General features: G+C 45.6%; 1 protein-coding gene across 1 annotated transcript; it reads left to right on the plus strand.

The window, feature by feature from the left end:
* The first annotated feature begins 1,970 nt into the window (after positions 1–1,970).
* On the plus strand, positions 1,971–20,499 carry LOC107383316 (serine/threonine-protein phosphatase 6 regulatory ankyrin repeat subunit A). Its single transcript, XM_015955863.3, has 29 exons — positions 1,971–2,259; positions 6,604–6,687; positions 7,212–7,290; positions 10,099–10,169; positions 10,565–10,765; positions 11,992–12,079; positions 12,164–12,306; positions 13,286–13,393; positions 13,472–13,576; positions 13,938–14,016; positions 14,112–14,226; positions 14,314–14,396; positions 14,478–14,541; positions 14,693–14,761; positions 14,845–14,985; positions 15,073–15,184; positions 15,269–15,295; positions 15,483–15,557; positions 17,591–17,792; positions 17,874–17,961; positions 18,059–18,176; positions 18,283–18,502; positions 18,584–18,671; positions 18,749–18,832; positions 18,900–19,048; positions 19,132–19,214; positions 19,637–19,719; positions 19,794–19,885; positions 19,972–20,499. Exons 1-29 carry the CDS (start codon positions 2,104–2,106, stop codon positions 20,268–20,270), a joined length of 3,306 nt encoding a protein of 1,101 aa, XP_015811349.3. The 5' UTR covers positions 1,971–2,103; the 3' UTR covers positions 20,271–20,499.
* The last annotated feature ends 330 nt before the right edge of the window (positions 20,500–20,829 follow it).

The raw sequence follows: 20,829 nt of genomic DNA on the forward strand, positions 1-20,829 counted from the left end.
TTTGCTCCCCCTGTTCATGTTCAAAATCACTGGTGCTTTCATTTGCAGCAGGTTCACTTGCTGAGCAGTGTGTGTGTGTGTGTGTGTGTGTGTGTGTAGTCGCCGAACATGCTTGCATGCAGGGGTTCTCCCCTTTTTCACCCATGACCTGTTTTCATGTCTGGGAATGCTACTGCTAGCCAAAAACTAGTAGCTCAGTGTCTCAACATCCACAAACAACAACTGCTATCACAACTTGGGATGGACAAGATACAACACACATGCCACATCTAGTGGCTCCTTTCCTTGCTGCCTCATCGAGGTTGCCATTTGCTTGTGGGGTATGTAGCTGTCCTCATTGTCTGCTATTCCTTCTGGGAGTGAGACCCCTTCTGTTTGGATTACCTTTACTTTCTTTGTCACTGTCCGACCACACTTACTGTATCAAGTTCAAACGACATTCTGATATCAGTGCTGTAGATCCTGGTGGGGTGGATCAGTGAGTCGATGTCTCGCTCGCTCACGTCATCCATGTAGAGGAGGTGGCTGACTGAGGTTGCATCCTTGAGTCGGTGTCCGTAGCCAGTCCTGGTTATTTTCATCAGAGACGGAAGTGATGCCACCAACATCGGCGAGGCTCTGTCGAAGGCAACAGCTGTAGCTGAAACAGTCAGCGAGGAAGTAAAAACAAACTTTACTCCTCTGTGTAGAAATCAGGAAAACAACACAGAACAAACGTAACAAAGATGTTCAGCATTGAACTTATGGGCTAGCAGAAGCTAACCATTAGCATTAGCAACTCAACCACATGGCAGAAACTCCTCCAGGCTTGTGTTATTTGTTGAGAAAAAACATTCCATGTTGCAGCGCAAACTGAGTTAGTGGTAGAGTTGCATTGCTGTTATCAAATCAGAGGCAAGCCATCCAAGTATCAGGAAATAAATGTCCAAATCCAGTTGTCTGCCGCTACTCTACCACCACAGACTTGTCTGTGCTGATCCAGTCCCGTCCCCCCGACATATAACTGAAGTGGCTGATGTCGACATCCTACCAATGGCTAGAAAGAGCTTGTCTGAAGGACAACACACAGGCACTCATCATGGCTGCTCAGGAAGAACAGTAGACAGTCCAGAAAAGTGCAGTTCTAGGAACAGCTACTGCACAGAACCCTCAAGCTCCCAGGCCTCTGGTACAGGACCCGGGCTTGGAAGGATGAGACCATCCGTAGAGGGTGAGATTCATTTTTAAATTATAATATTGGCTTAGTAACAGTATGTAAGCCTTCAGCAAGTGTTTACTGTCACTAAGCCGTTATTAACACTCTATTTAAGCTGAAGTAATGGATAAACTTGAGTCAGCATCCTCCAATAAGCTGCATCATTACAGTTTTCTTGTAGAACAAACCCCTAAAGTTCTTCTTCTAGTAAAACTTATTTGGTGTCTGCCTTTCTGTCAGCGTTTCCATGATGACCACATTACCCCCTATGTCACTGGCTTTGTTCATTTTTACATTTTTTTGTGTTCCTTAGAGCTTACCTGTCTACAGTTGTCTCTCTCTGTCTCCCTCTTTCGTTTTAGCTCCCTATCCCCTCCCTCTTGCCTCCCCTGTTTTTTTGAAAGAGCTGGCTTCAGCAGTCTGCCTTGATCGAGCGATGCGCTCACACACATACGTTGGGTTCTGTAGCGTCGTCCGGACCGATCACAGGGTCTGCGTGTGTTCCTGGCTGCAGCTCAGCAGTGAGGATATGTAGCTTCCTGTGTGCTGCCGGGCAGTCCGCGCTCAGTCTGCCGCATGCCTCTTACCGCCACCATTACGCAGAGGAATTCCCTGCTGTCTACACTGCTGCTGGTGCTCGCATACAGTGAGAGCGTGGGCTAGAGCGAGGAGGAGAGGAGACGAGCTGAAAAGCCACACTGACAGAGGACAGAGCCGGATTTCTCTTGGGATTTAAAACAAGGATGTGCTGTGTTGATTTCTGTGGAAAACACTGTTTGTGGGATTTGTTGCTGACCTTTGTGCGATGGGATTGCGCACATATGTAGAAAGGAACACTGTGTATCTGTGTGTGTGTGTGTGTGTGTGAGTGAGTGTGTGTGTGTGTTTTGCACGAGTGTCTGTTCCTGATGCGGTCAGAACGGGCTAGCCGTGTGTGCATTGTGGTGTTGGAGGAGGTGGAGGAAGATGAGAGCTCTTCTTCATCACCTCCTCCGATGCACAATTCATCTTTTGATCGCAGATGTCATCATGTGTCTGGAAGGGCTGCTGCTCAGGATGACAAGGTGAGAGAGGCACTAAACTGCAGTTTACCTTCGTTACATGCTCCAGGTGCATTTTGGGTTTTATTAATTAAACCCTTCAGTGGGATTATCAGTGCATTTGTCACACAGTTAGTGAAGTTTATACATGTGCTGCAGTTGCACATGTCCTACTTTATAACTACAATGGACTACCATCACCTGTCGTCTAGCACTAAAAATACCACAAGTGTAGTCGGGGTATAAGAGAAGACTCCTGATTTGTAAAGCTTAACAGATAAGTCGGGTCTTTAGAATCTTCTGGGATGGCGTCTTTATTCAAGTCAGCCTTTGTTGTTTTATTTTGTGGAAACAGCTGAGAAGAGATAAAGCCAAAGATCAGATGGATCTGATGGCAGGGTTTATGTTCAGAGTTACAGATCTGTGTCATCTTTCCCTCTTTGTTTTAGAAGATCATAATGAGATGCTGTTAGTGTGGAAAACATATTCATGTTGATCTGAGACATTGCTTCTTAGCTGGTCAGAACCCACCAGTTTATAATCACTAATCCGAGAGACCTTTTGGCCAGAAACAAGGCAGCATCCGCAACAGAGTGGATGTTATGTGACTCCTCACAGATCTGACTTTGTACTTATTATATTTAGCGGAAGGGTCTGTAAGGATGAAACGTTTCATTGGTGAGGCATGGTGCTTCAGAGGCCTATGAAGTATTCCTAAAGAGTGAATGGAAACATTGCGGAATTCAAAAGGCCTTTGAAATTTGACTCTCAATTCCCAAGAATCAGCATAGTTACATCAGCAATCTTTTCTCTCGCTGTCCTTTTGTTCATTTGAATAGATTTAAGCCCTTTTTAATACTGAGTAAACTTTACAATACTTTAAAAAAGTGATAAATAAAATTTCTTAAATAATATTAACTGAGAAGCGACAGGGGTTTTAAGGCCAGGGTCTCACTTGGCTGCAACTGCTGAAAGCTAATTCAAGACACAACATTGTGGGAATTCTGTAAACTTTCACACTGAATTTGTTCATTTGTCCTTTGTGACAGATATATCTCAACGTAGTGCTGATGCAGCTTTGATGCCACTGTTATTGTCCGCTCTTTTCACTGCTAACTTTCTCCTCTCAGCCTAGCTTTTGTTTGCGATCTTCGCTTGTAGAGTCTCAAGGATCGCCAGACTCTTTCATACTTCCCATCATCTGTGATTGGTCATGGCTCTAAACAAATACTTCAGAAAAAGTGAACAATGCCATTTAAATAATATTTAATGTTCAAAACTAATGTAAAAAAAGTACAAAACATGTCATATTTTTTACGTTGTCATATGATTCTTTCTTCAAACAATGCAACACAAAAAATATCATAAAGTCAATAAAGATGAAGATACTTTTAATAAAATACGAGCTAAATGTGATGAAAACAAAAAATTCTACATTATTTAAACTCAAGAGAAGAGAAAATAGCTAGGGATGCATGATTTTGGCTTTTTTTAAATAAATATCTGATATTGTCTAACTCTTAATTTCCAATTCTGAAATAAACCAATAATGATATATGCGGGGGTCACCCCTAATAAAATAGAAAAATAAATCATTTAGGTTGCTAACGTCACATCTCTCTCCTATCCTGCATGCTTAAGCTTTAAACATTATCTGTTCAATTTAAGCTAGTAATAGGCAAAAGTGTCATGTTTAATTTGTTTTCAACAGTAGCTGAATGACTTTCTCCTGGCAAACTCTCTGCGATGTCTTTAGGCCAAATGTCACTATTAGGTTCATGATGGAGAAAAGTTTGATTAATAAGTTCATAAATAGTAAAGTCATGATGAAAAATGTGAGCGCTGTCGACTCAGACCTATCTCTGATGCAGTTTCCTTTTCCTCCGCTCCCGGCGTTAGCGTGAAAGCTGAAACGAGACAATAGGGAGCCTAAGTCATGCCCATCCTCTTTCGGACCACGGGTCCTCGGAAGAACGAAAAATGAATGCAAGTCCTTGGGGCTAAAAATGCCCCCAAAGACGCATTCTGATGCCAAGACGGTGCTTATTTTCAAACAGGGGCACAGGTTATTTTAGGTTTTGTGTGAAAATACATCCAGCACTACAAATGTACGTCACCAAAATGACGTCATTGAACCAGACATGGAGAGGAGAAGAAGAAAAAATGGCTGTAAGTTCAGCAAGTTTTGAATCCTTTGTTCAGGAAGAACGACCCACCATTAGCAGCGACAATGGAGGAGAGGAGATGATGTGGTGACATGCGATGTTCCAACACCTGATTTGTAGTCATGCTAATTACGAATTTTTACAAACTGATACATTTCAAAATCTTCTTTGCCATTGTCATCTTTGTCCCAGTGTGACTTTATTAGTTCTCGTTTCGTTTGCAATGTAGTAAAGCTGATCGATTATCTGTTTGTACATCCACATCAATATGTACGTGTGCACTATAGTCACATCGTAGGTCTTTTATAGGGTTAATGAAAGGCCACCCAGCCCATGTCGCCCCCGTGGCCAGAATATTCCACTTGCATCTTCGGACTGGCGGGCCCGCTCTGTTGGGTCTTAAAAATTGAGCTGACTTACCTGGCGCTGCAGTCTGCTTTCAGCACGTTTCCTGCATGCTGTAGATCACAAACACAGCTGATTTGTTTAATTTAGTGATGAATTACTCCTGTAGACACTGAGGAAGGCAGAGGAGATGTTTCAGTTGTTAATTGAGGTGTTAAAAAGACAAACGCACAGCGAGGAGATAAGCTCTGCATTCAATTCTACAAACAAACACTAGGGGGTGCTAAAAGCAAGCCAAATCTGCTTAGTCTCCCTTTAACCCTCCCACTGTCCTAATGGGTGTGACTCCACGAGAAAAGTTGACCATTGAGCAGGGTTGATGGTTTATCCCTTGGGTCCATGTGGCAGGAGTGAGGAGTGAGCACCACCTCACCCCTGCCACGTGGACCTCATGGGATAAACCATCAACCCTGCTCAATGGTCAACATTCCTCGCGGGGTCACACCCATTAGGACAGTGGGAGGGTTAAATGTCTTGTTGAACACAAAACCGTTTGTGTTTTATGTACAGTTGAGGTACATTTTATTTATTCTGTGTCATAACTTAAAGTTTTATTCATATCATCTATTTAAAATTCCTAGATATTTCAATATTGCAGGGTTACAAAAACTTGTAATATGATCATAACCTCTCCCAAAATTGCTTCACTTTCTTGCACTTTCTGTCTCTCAAAAGCCAATTAAAGGTTCCAAATGTGTTCCAGACACCTGCCAAGAAGAAATGTGTTGTGGGAATTTCAGTTGTTTACAGAATTCCAACAACAGCAGAGTGAGATCCTGTGATTCAGGTGGAGAACTCTGTCAAATCTGTCAAATGTTTACATTGTACAGCCTGCAGTTGAAGCCCACTAAGAGACTGGTTTTAGGGACAAGTGGGATTTTATAATCTTAGTCACACTAACAAATGATTTACGGCTGTGGTGTTTATTTTCCTGTGTTTGACTGCATTACTTTGTAACAGAACCGGTTCTGTGCAAAGTCTTTGCTGTTTTATTTGCATGCAGGATTGTCACGACTGCAGTGATAAACTATTGTAGTATTCTGTGTTTTGGCAGTACTGTGCTCTCATCATGGTGTGTTCCACGTTAACATGTTTTACATAGTAAGTCCATGTTAATAAGCCTGTATCAGCATTAGAGAGTTCAACTGGAGTCTTATTTCTTGACATTTTGAGCATCTTCCCTCTGATTGGCTAACAGCAACACAACTCTACCTCTGACTCTGTTCTGCAACGTTGATGTTTTGTCTCCACAAATAACACAAGCCTGGAGGATTTCTGCTTTGTGGTGGAGTTGCTAATGGTAACGGTTAGCATCTGCTAGCCGATGTGATCCTGCTGTTTCCTGGATGCTAAACCAACAGCAGCCTTCCCAGTCGGTCGTCTTTGAGCGTAAAGAGACAGCGTGACATAGATCTGTCAGGCTTTTCTAATCCAAGAGTTTCACCATTTATTTTCCATCAGAAGGAGATAGGTGTAGGAGACCATTTTCATGTTCAGCCTGCATGAAAAACTCAGAGTGACTGATTATAATCAGAAATAATCATTAAAATGTGTTTTTTCAGTGATCTTTAGGGCTCTCGGACAGACTCAAGGGTTTATGTAACTGTGCACACACGTGTTCATGTGCTGCATTGTGCAGATCCAGCTCTCCTAAACAGAGAGGTGACAAAGGGCTGCGTGTGGCCTATGGCTCCGTCCCAGCCTGGGATTACACTCCTGTCTGTAGCCCTTCTAACTGTGACTGATTATAGAATGAGACAGCCTTAAAATCAAAGGTGTTGTTTTTGTGTTTCTGAAGCCATCCCTGCTGAGGGCCATCTTTAATGTGGACCCAGATGAAGTCCGTGCTCTCATATTCAAGAAGGAAGATGTCAACATTCAGGTATTTCTTTCATGATTATTTTTTTCTGCTTTCTTACGATGGGACAATCGCAGATTAGTGCCGGGTTCCTACTTCCTGGCAGCTGTAAGCTCAGGCAGGACACACGAGTTGTTTTGGTTACTGCAGCCTCTCAAATGTTGAAGGACATAACATTCACCTGATATTCTGCTTTTTTATTCTTCCTGTAAATATTTTCTCAGTTTATACTTGATTCTGTTCTGTTTGCATTGCTGGATTCATCACACCAACTCTCCCCGGAGTCAGCAACACCGGCCTGGCTTCTTAGAGCCATGTGACATTTGTTTATAGCCCCACTCTGCTGATTACTCTACTGCACTGAGATGGGGGGTGAAGAAGATGCAGCAGGGTGGTTAGACTCGATGAAGTGAAGAGATGAGATGCTTTACTCCACAGGGATTTCATCTTGTGCTTCCTGTGGTCTGCACCAGCGATTCTACAGATGGAGCTGGTGTTACTGATGGTTTGTGTGTGTGAACCGTGTTTGTCATTGTGATGTTTCCCAGGACAATGAAAAGCGGACGCCACTTCATGCTGCAGCATACCTGGGAGACGCTGAGATCATCGAGCTGCTCGTCCTCTCAGGTGAACATCAGTCATGCTTTTATAATTATAATTTATCAGTCATCCTAGCCCTCAGACTACACTATTGTTCACCTTTAATAGCTTTTTAGAAACTTACTGTAACATCTAGCTCCTCTTTGTGCACTTATCACATCTATGTTGTGCTTTTCTCACCCTGCTCCGTTTACTTTTGATGTTTCAAATCTTTTTTTGTCAAGATCAAAATGATTTTTGTTTTTAAAGGACCTTTAAAAGATAAATAACCAAACTATTAGTTAATCTCAGAACATTTGTCCCTAAAATTCTTTAAAAGTCAAATCCAAAGTAAGCTAATTAATTCTTTAAAGAGCAAAAGACTCCAGCACTTTAGTGACTCATAATCATCCCTCGTTCCGTTCAAATGCAGCTCTTCACTCCCCTTTTCTGTAAATTTCTCGTGTTGCTCTGATTCTACCTGCTCATCACAGCTGTGACGCTTCCTGTTATGTACTGATCACACGACGGGTCCGTTTTGGCTCTGAAATGACATAAGCACATGAGGGGGAGGGGCCTAAACAAACCCATCACAAACCAGAGTGGAGTGACCGTGTGTGTGAGAATGTGTCGCGCGCTTCTCAGGGTTGTTAGGAGCAACAGGTGCAACTCCAGGGCTATTTTAACACCAAGTACAGTATTTAGTGTTTTCCAGTTGCTACGGTTGGATGCAAAAAGTTTAGGCAGTCTTGTAAATCTTCATGATTTCCCTGTATAAATGGGTGGTTGTTACACCCATGTAAGTTAAGTGTACCATGTAGGAGACACTCAGTGATCATTGAGAAGTGAAATGAAGTTTATAGGATTTACAGAAAGTGTGCAATAAGTGTTTAAACAAAATTAGGCAGGTGTGTACATTTGGGCACTGTTGTCATTTCATTGATTCAAAAACCTTCAGAACTCAATATTGGAACTCAAACGTTGGTTTGGTAATCTCAGTGACCTTTGACCTCCATACACAGGTGAGTAGGGAGCCTTAAGCCTGATTCATGCTTCTCCGTCTGCGTCAGTGCGGAGACACGCAACGCCATCGTCCGTCCTTGCGGGCCTGCCGGAGAGCTCCGCAAGGACGCACGGAGTCGAGCTCTCTTTTCTAAACATCCGTCAGTCGAGACGGACAACGTAAGCTTGTGATTGGTCAGGACGCCGCTGTCGTCTAACCGCCGCCATTGCGCCCTCAAAAACATAAAGAGAGCCGAGGATAACTAGTAGCAGACACGGAGCAGCTTGAAGAACACCTTGCAAAAAAAACTCTAAAAGCATGAACGTTTAATTCCACGTGACTGGAGGAGTGAAAAGATGCGCAGCAAGCGTTTTATTTGTGGACGGAAATGACAGGAAACGTGGGTTTAGAGGTGGCGAGTGCATGAGGAGGTGGAGGAGGATGAGAGACAAATTTGTCTGTTAAAAAGTCTCTTGTATACAAAAAAACACAATATAAACACACTATCTTGGACCGATACACGACAGGATACCACAGAACAGCGCTACGCCCTCTGCTGTCCTGGTGGGAAATTGCTTTGCAACACTCCCCAGGAGACGGAGAAGTATGAGAGCAAAACATCTTCGTCCGTGCGTGCGTGTCTCTCCCTGTTGGAGTTGACGGAGAAGCATGAATCAGGCTTAAGTCTCCTCCCTTTCCGGTCGGCTCAGTCGGCCAGGAAGAATGACAAAATGAATGCAAGTCAACGAAGCTAAAACGGCTGTTTTCTAATCCGCTTTGCCCTACGCCCTGGAAACTAATGGTGCGTGTTTCGACCACGTTCGAGTCACGAACTATTAGATTCATCAGCTTGTAAAAGTTTGCTGTTAGCATGACTACAAATCAGACATCAGCACGTCGCATGTGTGACGTCACCACAGAATCTCCCCTAGCGTAGCTGCTACTTACCACATGGCCAGATTTGTGGTGGTTCTTTCTTCCTGAAGGAAGGATTTGAAGTTCGCTGAACTTACAGCCATTTTCCCTCTGTTTTTCTCCGTTTCTGGTTCGATGACGTCACTTTCGTGAAGCACATTTGTAGTCCTGGACGTTTTTTCACACAAAACCTAAAATAGCGTCATCATGCTGTGGGCTGTGTGACCAGTACAGGGACTGGGAATCTTGTTAAAGTTGAGGGACGCATGGATTCCACTCAGTATCAGCAGATGCTGGAGACCAATGTCCGGGAATCAGTGACATAGCTGAAGCTGCACCGGGGCTGGATCTTTCTACAAGACAACGACCCTAAGCACTGCTCAGCATCTACTAAGGCGTTCATGCAGAGGAACAAGTAGAACGTTCTGGAATGTTCTTCTCAGCACCAGACCTGAATGTTGTTGAACATCTGTGGTGTGAGTTAGAGAGAGCTGTCCATGCTCAGAAGCATCAGACCTGAATGAACTAGAGATGGTTAGTAAAGAAGAATGGTCCAAAATAACTTCAACCAGAATCCAGACTCTCATTGGACGCTACAGGAAGAGTTTAGAGGCTGTTATTTCTGCTAAAGGAGGATCTGCTAAATATTGGTGTCATTTATTTTTTATGGTGCCCAAACGTATGCACCTGCCTAATTTAGTTTAAACAATTATTGCACACTTTCTGTTGATTTTCTGATAACTAGTCAAAAGTTTTGCATTGTTTGGTTTTTCTTTAGATTTCTAATCGCCTTCATTTTTATTAATTTCTTATCACATCTTAAAGGACAAACATTTAAAATGCAGACCTGTCTGCTTGAGCGCTTTAACATGTTATACGTGTAATCTGTAAACATGGCATATTACTGAGATTGTGTCTTGTTTGTTCTCTTATTGAAGGAGCTCGAGTTAATGCCAAAGACAACAAGTGGCTGACTCCTCTCCACCGAGCCGTGGCCTCCTGTAGCGAGGTAGATGCATTTCTGGTGGTTCAGCTGATGTATTTGCTACCAACAGTGAAATGTGGAAGCTTTATTATAAAAGCTAAGCCCATTTCTCAGTGATGTGGGTAATAAATCCCACGTTCAGCTGTGAGGATATCTTTGATCTCTGACTAATAATCACACCGATGTCTGTCTTTAAAAGGTAACAAATGTCTGTCCGTGTGTTCTTGTTCCTGGGCAGTGTGCCCATAAAAACACAGCCACTCGTGTTCTTCACTTTCTGTTTTCATCATCAAAGCCCCTTAAGGAGTTTTTTGACTCAAGAGACACCTGCAAACACCGGCGTGTGCTCAGAGCTCTCATAAATGTTCCCCTGTGCGCTTTCGGCCTGCACGGTCTGACCCTCGCTCACTTGTGTGCAGGATGCAGTGGTGGTGTTGCTGAAGCACAGTGCAGATGTGAACGCCCGGGACAAAAACTGGCAGACCCCGCTGCACATAGCAGCTAGCAACAAGGCGGTGCGCTGTGCCGAGGCTTTAGTCCCACATCTGAGCAACGTCAATGTCTCCGACCGGGCGGGACGCACCTCCCTGCACCACGCCGCCTTCAGCGGACACGTCGAGGTATGCCGGTTTGTCTTTAACACATCAGCTTCACAGACAAACAACAATGTTAGAATAAAAACTGATTTTTTTTAAATGAAGCTAAAACTGAAATAACAAACAAAACAACAGTAAAAGTAAATAAATAAACATCTTCTGTGTTTTACAGCCAGATTGTTTTTAATTTGTTTTACTGACTTAAAACTAGTTTATGTCTTCCTTCTGAAGTTATTACTGACATGAAAAAAACCTTCACATACACGCGGTGTCTATGTTGGACCTGAGAAGCTTCGATAGGTGGATTGATGCTGCGGGCGTTGTACCGGTCTGTCGTGGTGAGGAGAGAGCTGATTTACCAGTCGATCTACGTCCCTACCCTCCCCTATGGTCACAAGCTTTGGGTAGTGACCAAAAGCACGAAAATAGCTGAGTTTTCTCCACAGGGTGTCTGGGCTTTCCCTTAGAGATAGGGTGAGAAGCTCGGTCATCTGGGAGGGGCTCTGAGTAGATCCGCTGCTCCTCCACATCGAGAGGAGCCAGTTGAGGTGGCTCGGGCATCTGGTTAGGATGCCTCCTGGACGCCTCCCTGGTGAGGTTTTCTGGGTACGTCCAACCAGAAGAAGGCCCAAAGGAAGACCCAGGACAAGCTGGAGGGACTATGTTTCTCAGCTGGGCAGCGAACGCCTTGATTCCCCCGGAAGAGCTGGCCCAAGTGGCTGGGAAGAGGGAAGTCTGAGCCTCTCTGCTTAAGCTGCCGCCCCCGCGACCCAACTCTGTGTCTGAAAATAGATGGATGGATGGATGGACCTGAGAAGCTTCAGCTGGTTACAGCTTGGATGGTCTTTACTTGTGGTTGTTTTTAAACAGGCAGGAATATGGACACCTCTAAAACAGGTTTCTGCTGTTGCTGAGCTTGTTTCCCGAGAACTCTGCTGGATGCTTGAGCAGAGTTGATGTAAAGATAGATTTTTGCATAAAACAGCTTGAGGTGCCTTTCAGGGTTTAGTTTTCTGCAGGAGCGTCAGGCTTTGTTGAATGTTTCATAACTGGCTTTTCGTAATCAGCGTTTAGCTATTAGGTTTCTTTCTTTTCCTCGAACGTTGTCGTGTTTACCGTTTCTGACCGTTACAAAACTGATAAAGCTTCTAAACTTAATTACAGATTTCGATTGGGGCTAAAACTTCCCACTTTTCTGCAAAAAGGGTTCGTATATGATCGTGTTTTTAATCGAGATAATTATGTGTCAGATGGTGAAGTTGCTGCTGTCCAGAGGAGCCAACATCAATGCGTTTGACAAGAAGGACAGGAGAGCCGTCCACTGGGCAGCCTACATGGGTGAGACCGATGGGTGAAACGGCGGTCGCTCTGACTCTTGGTTTATGTTGTGAATTAAAAGGATTTTTCTCTCCTTTGCATCAGGTCACCTGGAGGTTGTAAAGTTGCTGGTATCTAGTGGAGCGGAAGTGGACTGTAAGGACAAAAAGGCGTACACCCCGCTTCACGCAGCCGCCTCCAGCGGCATGAGCAGCACCGTTCACTACCTGCTGAGTCTGGGAGTCCATGTCAGTACCCACACACACACACACACACACACACACACACACACATACACACACACACGCGTGCGCGCGTTCTCGTCTCGTCAGTAGTGATGATCATCATTAGGAGTGTTTCCAAAGTTGGAACTTCAGAACAAATTCTGGGAGGGGGAAATTGAGCGGGTCCTCTCAGCTGTTGTGCCTCCATTTAAATTCAGCCTTTCAGGAATTTGCTCAGAAATCGCCACTGCTTCAGAGGTGAGTGATGTCACTGATCAGCGCCAAACAGCGTCCGTGGTCCTTAATAACTGTAAAAGTTTAATTCTGCCAAATTCCGGTGTAATTGAGTCCATTAGGGGGAGCTAATGTGTCATGTGAAATGTGGCGTTTAACGACAAGAAGAAGCGCCGTTTTTTCCAGTGCTCTCCGACTGCGAGTTGCATCGTTGTGGAGAACTTCATTTTGTTTTCGGTGTCGGGAGTTTAGCAACTGCGATTTTAAAGCTACGCGATTGGCGCTTAGTTGCTTTTGCTTCACCAGCAACTCATTTATACTAATGCCACTTGTTTTGGACGATTACTGCTGATGTCATTTCCTACTGAGTTACAACCAATCAGCGTGAGTTACCTGCTCAGGAACTCCACCGGGCCTTTCCGTTGGTTCCTGAAAATGGCCCGTTCGGCCCGCCTGGAAGTTCTGGTAAAAAGTTCCGACTTACCCTAACCATTACCGGTCCATTCCTGAACTTAACTAGAACTTCACGCACACCACACCTTTAAAACCAACTAGTAGAGCTCCGTAACCATGGTAACCAGACTAAAATGTCTTCACTTTGTAGTTGGGAAATGTGTCATTGGTCCACAGTATGTAATATAGACAAGTACACACACACACACACACACACACACACAGACACACGCGTCAATAAAATGTGTATATATGTGAAATGTACCCAAGCTAAAGCCAACATGCTGGAGCTTCTAAGGGATTGGTGTTTGTGTAGGTGAATGAGGTGAACGCTTATGGAAACACACCGCTCCACCTGGCCTGTTACAACGGGCAGGACGTGGTGGTGGGTGAACTCATCCAGGCAGGAGCCAGTGTCAACCAGGTCAGAGATACCATCTACATTTGCAGCGGGACCTTTTTATTCTGGGTTTAATGGTTTTGTTGGATTTTGTGTCTTTAGGTGAATGAGAGGGGTTTCTCTCCTCTCCACTTCGCTTCTTCCTCTCGTCAGGGCGCGCTGTGCCAGGATCTGCTGCTGGCTCATGGAGCACACATCAATCTGAAGGTGTGACCACGTGTAGATGTGTGTGTTTATATATATATATATACATACATGTGTATGGAAGACAGAAATGAGCATTTCAGCATCCATGTTTCCAGCTCGGGGTTCAGCAGCAACACCAACACGACAGCTTGTTTAACACTTTGGAAACCGAAGCTGGGTTTTCCACAGCCTCAAGACGTGAGGCCATATGGAAGTTTAAGGGAGAGGAGGGGCTGCCCAAGGCTGCAAGCTGCTCTGGGATTATGTTTGTGTGTGTGTGTGTGTGTGTGCTCCACCAGGGGTCTATCTCAGCTTTAGTTTCCGTTAGATCTCTAATATCTGACGCTGACCAGCCTGTTTATCCTCTCATTTACCTGCTCAGAGTAAAGACGGGAAAACCCCCCTTCACATGGCAGCTACACACGGAAGGTTCTCCTGCTCCCAGACCCTCATTCAGAATGGTGAGCCCCCCCCCCCCCGGATTCAGCTGTCTATTTTCTGGATGATTGGTCTTTTTAAAGGCATCTACACTGGTGCTCTGTGTTCACCTGTCTAGGAGCTGACGTGGACGGTGAGGACAAAAGCAGAAACACTGCCCTGCACATCGCTGCTCGCTTTGGCCATGAGCTCATCATCACAGCACTCATCAAACATGGAGCCAGCACGGTCAAGTCAGTAATAATTCACATGTAGGCGTTGTTTGGGATTCACACAGTTTAGCCCCTCTGGCCTGTTTTAGCTTGCCTTTGCCTTCCTAGGAGAGGCGTTCATGGGATGTTGCCCCTGCACCTGGCAGCTCTCAGCGGCTTCTCAGACTGCTGCAGGAAGCTGCTGTCCTCAGGTACATTCACGCTGACGCCATCACTGCCAGTAGAACCAGCTGGCTGACGCATAGCTTGATGCTGGTTGCATATTTGTGCAGGGTTTGTCATCGACACCCCTGATGACTTTGGGAGGACCTGTCTGCATGCTGCTGCAGCTGGAGGGTGAATACTTTGACATTGTTTGTATTTTTCTTAGAATTAATGCATTTATCGGTTGGATTTCTTGTGTCGTGTGTAGAAAAGCTCTGAAATATTTGCTTTGTTTATCACTTGGCTCTTGTTTGTGTGTTTTCAATGTTTGCTCTTCTAACAGAAACCTGGAGTGTCTGAACCTGCTGCTAAACATCGGAGCAGACTTCAACAGGAAGGACAACTTCGGAAGGTAAGGTCACATCCCATAATGATACCCAGATTTATGACACAGTGGTGCCGTCGCAGCTAGAAATGCTTGACTGATCACTGCAGGGCTCCGCTGCACTATGCATCAGCCAACTGTAACTACCAGTGTGTGTTTGCGTTGGTTGGTTCTGGAGCAAGTGTGAATGAGCTGGACCAGAGAGGCTGCAGCCCCTTGCACTACGCTGCTGCTGCTGACACGGAGGGAAAGTACGTTCATGCTGGTATTTAACCCAATATCAGAGTAAGGCTTTGGTGTTGAACACAGGAAATAGACATCATTTTGGTGTTTGTTAGATGTGTGGAGTACCTGTTGAGGAATGATGCTAATCCAGGAGTGAGAGACAAACAGGGTTACAGCGCCGTGCACTACGCCTCGGCTTATGGACGTACTCTCTGTCTGGAGCTGGTGAGGACAGTCTCTACAGTCGCTTATATGATTTGACAACTAAATCATCCTCGAGAGATCCTAAAGTGTGTTTTTATTTTTCAGATTGCAAGTGTGAGACCTCTTGATGTGGTGAGAAATTATACATTTTTTACATGTTTACAGTCACAGTCAGACAGAGCTACACCGGCCCGGTCCTGGTGATACAGCCACTGGTGACTCTGAACGTCTTCAGGAACAAACAAACCCTCTGACTGAAAAACAAACAGGAGGGAAAATCTGGATACGAAATGAGTAAAATGTTGTTTTTGTGTCTCAGTTATTGGAGACATCGGGAGCAGAAGTCCTGAGAGACGTGGAGAGCCAGGCCCCCCTCAGTCCGCTCCATCTGGCGGTGAGGCTTTGTTTTCTTTATTCTGTGTCTCAGATCCAGAGCTCTGTGGTTACTTTTTTACAGTTTAGATTTCCCGGTGAGTTTGCGTGGAGCGGATATGAACTAATAACGCCTTACATGTTGCTGATGGCTCTGTGGACAACCTCAGTTTGGAGAAATAGCGCTAATGGTTAGTCACAGTGGGGCCAGTTCTAAAAGGCACGCCTGAGTCTTGAAACGGCTCTAATCTAAAATAAATGTCATGTTGGATTAGGGCTGCACAATATATCGAAAAATTATCGTCATCGCGATAACAGGACGTGCGATAGGCCCATCGCAAAGCACGTTAAAAATGGCGATAAATGTTTGGTTCAAACATTTCCATCCGTGTCATACATCACCTTTTTGTAAACCAGCTCTGTTTTTTACGAGGAAGTATTATTTGACCAACCAAATGTAGCCCTTCTGATATGCGGCCAATCAGATGGGTCCGTTCACGTAATACACCCGCCCCCTACGTAGACCCTTACCCCAAAATTCCACTATCTCCGCTCCGCCCCCGCTTTCCGCTGCCGCTCGCGCGGCTTCCCTTGTTCGTCATGCTGGCTCAGATTAACGAACGCACTTTGTGCTGAGGCTTCTGGAATCAGCTCTGCTTTCAAACGTGAACGCGAGTCCGCTCTGTGTCGTTAAGCAGCTGATAGTAACCGGGCTGACTCCGACACGTGCCGGTGAACCAGCCCACCATTAGCCCCAGGCTCCGGTTAGCTTCCAGCTAAAAGGCTACAGCAGCACTCTCCTCCCAGTCCCACCCTGCTAAAGAGGGCCTGGAAAAGTTCCCCCACACATCAAAGTGATTTTTCATTTATGAGCTTTTATAACCTTGTTAATCAGGATAGTTGATTTGCTGCTGCACATAAACTGTCAGTCAGAAGATCTGCTAGCCGGTTATCTTAGAGGAGCTAGCTCAATTTGTTAGCTTGTTATCAGAATCATAGTTGCAGTTTCATCATCTGAGCTGCTTTTTAAGATCTAGGTAAACTTGTTCAATTTGGGGTTAAAAACAAACATTTCCACATATTTTCCATGTAGTTTTTTGCCAGTTCCTCTTCTGAAAGGTAGACAATTGTTTTTGTCTTTCCCTCAAAAAATCTTAATGTTCTCCTAGTTTGGCCCAGCACAGTTCACTTCCCAATTACAGCAACAGCCTTATATCATAACCACATAAGTGGAGAAAATGTTCAGTAGCAATGAGAGAATTTGCTGTTGCGTTTAAGTGATGTTAACTATTATTTAACATTTAAACTAATTTTCTGATTGTTTTTATTTATTCTAAAAACCCTGGTAAGGGATGTTTTTCTGTATTTGGAGCATCAGAAAAAGTTTTATGGAGGAGGTGATGTTTTAAAGTCACTGAGAAACTGCATGCATGCAGCTTGTTGTTTTGCTGCTAATACAGTAGCAGGTGCAGCTGCTAATACAGTAGCAGGTGCAGCTGCTAATACAGTAGCAGGTGCAGCTGCATGTTTCTGCAATAAAAATGTTATGTTGTAATGGAATTCATGCATTAGTTTTTGTTTGCTTTGAACCCAGAGCAGACGTCACACGCCAGACGACATCAACACTGCATACTTTAGTATTTGTTCATTTATCGTGAGTAATATCGATATCGCAATATTAAGCACTGTTATCGAATATCGCAGATTTTCCTAATATCGTGCAGCCCTAATGTTGGATCATGCAAATGTTTTATTTAAACCAACCGACAATATTTACAGTAGAAACTGGCAGCAGAGCTAGCTAGCTAGCCATGGCACATGGCCCTAAAATGTGAGACTTCTAGTTGTATAAAGACTTGATTTTTAGAGTTTAAGCTATTTTCAGAATGGCTTTATTGTGACTAGCTGTTAGCGCATCTGTCCAGTCAGCGATAATCTGTTTCTTCAAACTGAGGCTGTTCAATTAGCACTGCTAGATGATGGTTTGATCGGCTAAAATCCACTCAACACCATTTTTAAAGAAAGTTGTTTTTTGTGGGTCTTTCGTCCACCCAGGCGTATCATGGGCACTGTGGAGCCCTGGAGGTCCTCCTGGCGTCCCTGCTGGATGTGGACGTGCGCAGCCCAGATGGACGAACCCCCCTCAGCCTGGCGTGCTCGAGGGGGCACCAGGAGTGTGCGTCCCTGCTGCTGCATCACAGCGCCTCCCCTATGGCCCGTGACTACATCCATAAAAAGACGGCGTTGCATGCTGCAGGTAGGAACAGCTGCGCTGAAGGAAACTTGACAGCAGCGTGATTCACCTGACAAACTCTAACAAAGTGCACGTGTGCTGCAGCTATGAACGGCCACCTAGAGTGCCTTCACCTGCTTATGAGCCACAACAACCAACACATTAATGTGGACGCTCAGGACACCAGTGGACAGTGAGTGTGTGTTCTTAGAGGACACGCCGTTTTCAAATGTTCGTGATCCCACTGACGCTTCCTGTTGAGTGATGTCACATTTCCTGTCCGTGTGCAGGACTCCTCTGATGTTGGCCGTGCTGAGCGGACACACAGAGTGTGTGTACTCTCTGCTCAGCCAGGGAGCCTGTGTGGAGACTCAGGACCGCTGGGGCCGGACAGCGCTGCACCGCGGGGTCAGACAGTCACACACAGCACCAAGCCATACTTTAGAACAATGACAAATTTCAGCAGTTTGGCCCCTCTAGCATCGTCACTGTTAGAGTAACTTCAATCCTGCAGGCTGTGACGGGTCAGGACGAGTGTGTGGAGGCTCTGCTCCAGCGTGGGGCCGGTGTGTGTGTGAAGGACATCCGCGGCCGCACCCCCCTTCACCTGGCATCGGCTTGTGGTCATATGGGCGTTCTGAGTACCCTACTGCAGAGCGCCGGTGCATTTCCCCCTGACACACACCTGACTGACAATCAGGGCTACACGCCGCTGCACTGGGCCTGCTATAACGGTACAGGAGCACAGAGCAACAGCTGCTTTGTTCTGTCTGGAGTTACCACCACGCAGTAATGGCCTTGGTCTGCTTTTCCAGGGTATGATGCATGCGTGGAGGTGCTGTTGGATCATGAGATGTTCAGGAAGATCAAAGGCAACTCCTTCAGCCCGCTGCACTGTGCCGTGTAGGAACCAGCTGTCTGGACCGTCTACGTGAACCTATGTGATCTAATCGTGTGTGACGGTGTGTTTTGTGTTTCAGCATGAATGATAACGAGGGCGTAGCCGAGATGTTGATCGACTCCCTGGGTGACACTATTGTTAACGCCTCGGACTCCAAAGAAAGGTGAGAAAGATCACGGATGCTAAATTAGGTTTTATTTACCGACTCTAAATGTGAGCTGTTGTTTCAGGACCCCCCTTCACGCCGCAGCCTTTTCAGACCACGTGGAGTGTGTGTCCCTGCTTCTGAGCCACGGAGCTCAGGCCAACGTTGTTGACACACTAACACACAGGACTCCGCTGATGATGGCGGCTCTAAACGGGCAGACCAACGCTGTGGGTGAGTCATCGTTCTGAGTAAATACCACAGGCTCTTCGTCTCAGAGCCCCTTTCATGTAATCCTCTCCACTCCTGTCTTACAGAGGTTCTGGTGAGCAGCGGAAAGACGGATCTCTCTCTGCAGGATGTAAACAACAACACGGCGCTGCATCTAGCTTGTAATAAGGTACGAAAGGCTTTTGACATTATGACTTAAAAACAAGACGCTCCTTCTGGTTCTTTGTGTTGAAAGCTGCTGCTTTGATATGATCAGTTTGAAATCGGACTGAACCGTGGCAAAAATAGCAGCAGCTTCTCCAGCGAGACAGCCATCGCTACATAAACCACAAGAGAAACTGTGATGGAGCACTCCGCATCATGGCTGCGTTGCACACAAAGGAGCTGTGATGTATTTGTTAATATGTCGAGCCACGGTTCGTTTTTTCCGGCCTACCCGGAGCTTCTGAACAGCTGGTTTTACTTTTCTGCAACCCGCTCCCCAAAGTGCTGAAATAGGACAGGAGGCTGGCCCAGCTGCACGTCTGTGCTTGTTTAAATGATGCTGAACTCGGGCGGCGTGTCAAACTGAAGCCCTTTCGCTCTTCCCAGGGTCATGAAACCAGTGCCTTGTTGATTCTGGAGAAGATCAGCGACAGGAACCTCATCAACTGCACCAACGCTGCTCTCCAGACGTACGTAGTCCACCAGAGAAGTCCACCCCTCAGCTGTGATTGGACGTCTTTAACCACGTGTCTCTGTCCTGCAGGCCTTTGCACGTAGCAGCCAGAATGGGTCTCACAGTCGTTGTCCAGGAGCTGCTGGCTAAAGGAGCCAGTGTGTTAGCGGTGGACGAGAACGGTCAGCAGTCCTCTACCTGCCTAAGAACAAACTAGTTCCACCTACATGTGATGTCAAATGTCTCCTCCTCTGTTGTCTACTCTCAGGTTACACCCCAGCTCTGGCTTGTGCTCCCAATCGGGACGTAGCCGACTGTTTGGCCCTCATCCTCAACTCCATGATGCCCACCTCCCCCATGGTCACCATCGCAGCCTTACCCGCCCTGTCTCTCACTCAGACCGTCGTCAACCATCATCCGATCTCAAACCACATCTCCAAAGGTGTTGCCTTCGACACCCCCGCCACTCTGAGACCCGATCACGCCTCGTACTGCAGGCCGGAGCGGCCGCTGTCCACCGTCTCTGCAGACGAAGAACTGAATGACTCCGATTCAGAGACTTACTGAGGGTTTCTGGACAGAGACTTATAATTCTGGCAGTTGTGCCAGCCACTCAGGAGCCTTAATAACCGACAAGAGACTAAACCGTGGAGGAGTAGGGCAGGTTATTTTAGGTAAGATCTAAAAATAGTCTATTTAAAGCAGACACTTTTCTTAAGGTTCAAACAAGATGAACTCAAGCGTGTTCTCGCATCCTTTCACACTTACGCCAGTATTTTCCTTTAAGGGAGCTCATACCGAGTCAGGATGCTCTCCTCTGTGGTTTCACCGGGTTTCCTACAGGAGGGCTTGTTCTGTCCTAGCATGATGGTCTAAAGATGGGACCAGCCGTTAACTCCAAGGTTTATCGTGACACCGACGACTGTCACAAATATTGAATAGGCTGAGTAGATGACTGAAAAACCAACTGTTGCTTTGATCGCAGGAGAGAGAGTCATTGTTGAAGTCTTTGTATTTATTTGAAACGGAGACTAAACAAGAGCTCGGAGCTGCTGTCCATCTGACCCAGGCGTCTCCTCACCAACAGCCTGGGCAGGATGGTTGTTCTGCAGTGCTGGAACTATTT

Source organism: Nothobranchius furzeri, chromosome 11, assembly GCF_043380555.1.
Source record: "Nothobranchius furzeri strain GRZ-AD chromosome 11, NfurGRZ-RIMD1, whole genome shotgun sequence".
Lineage (NCBI taxonomy): Eukaryota > Metazoa > Chordata > Actinopteri > Cyprinodontiformes > Nothobranchiidae > Nothobranchius > Nothobranchius furzeri.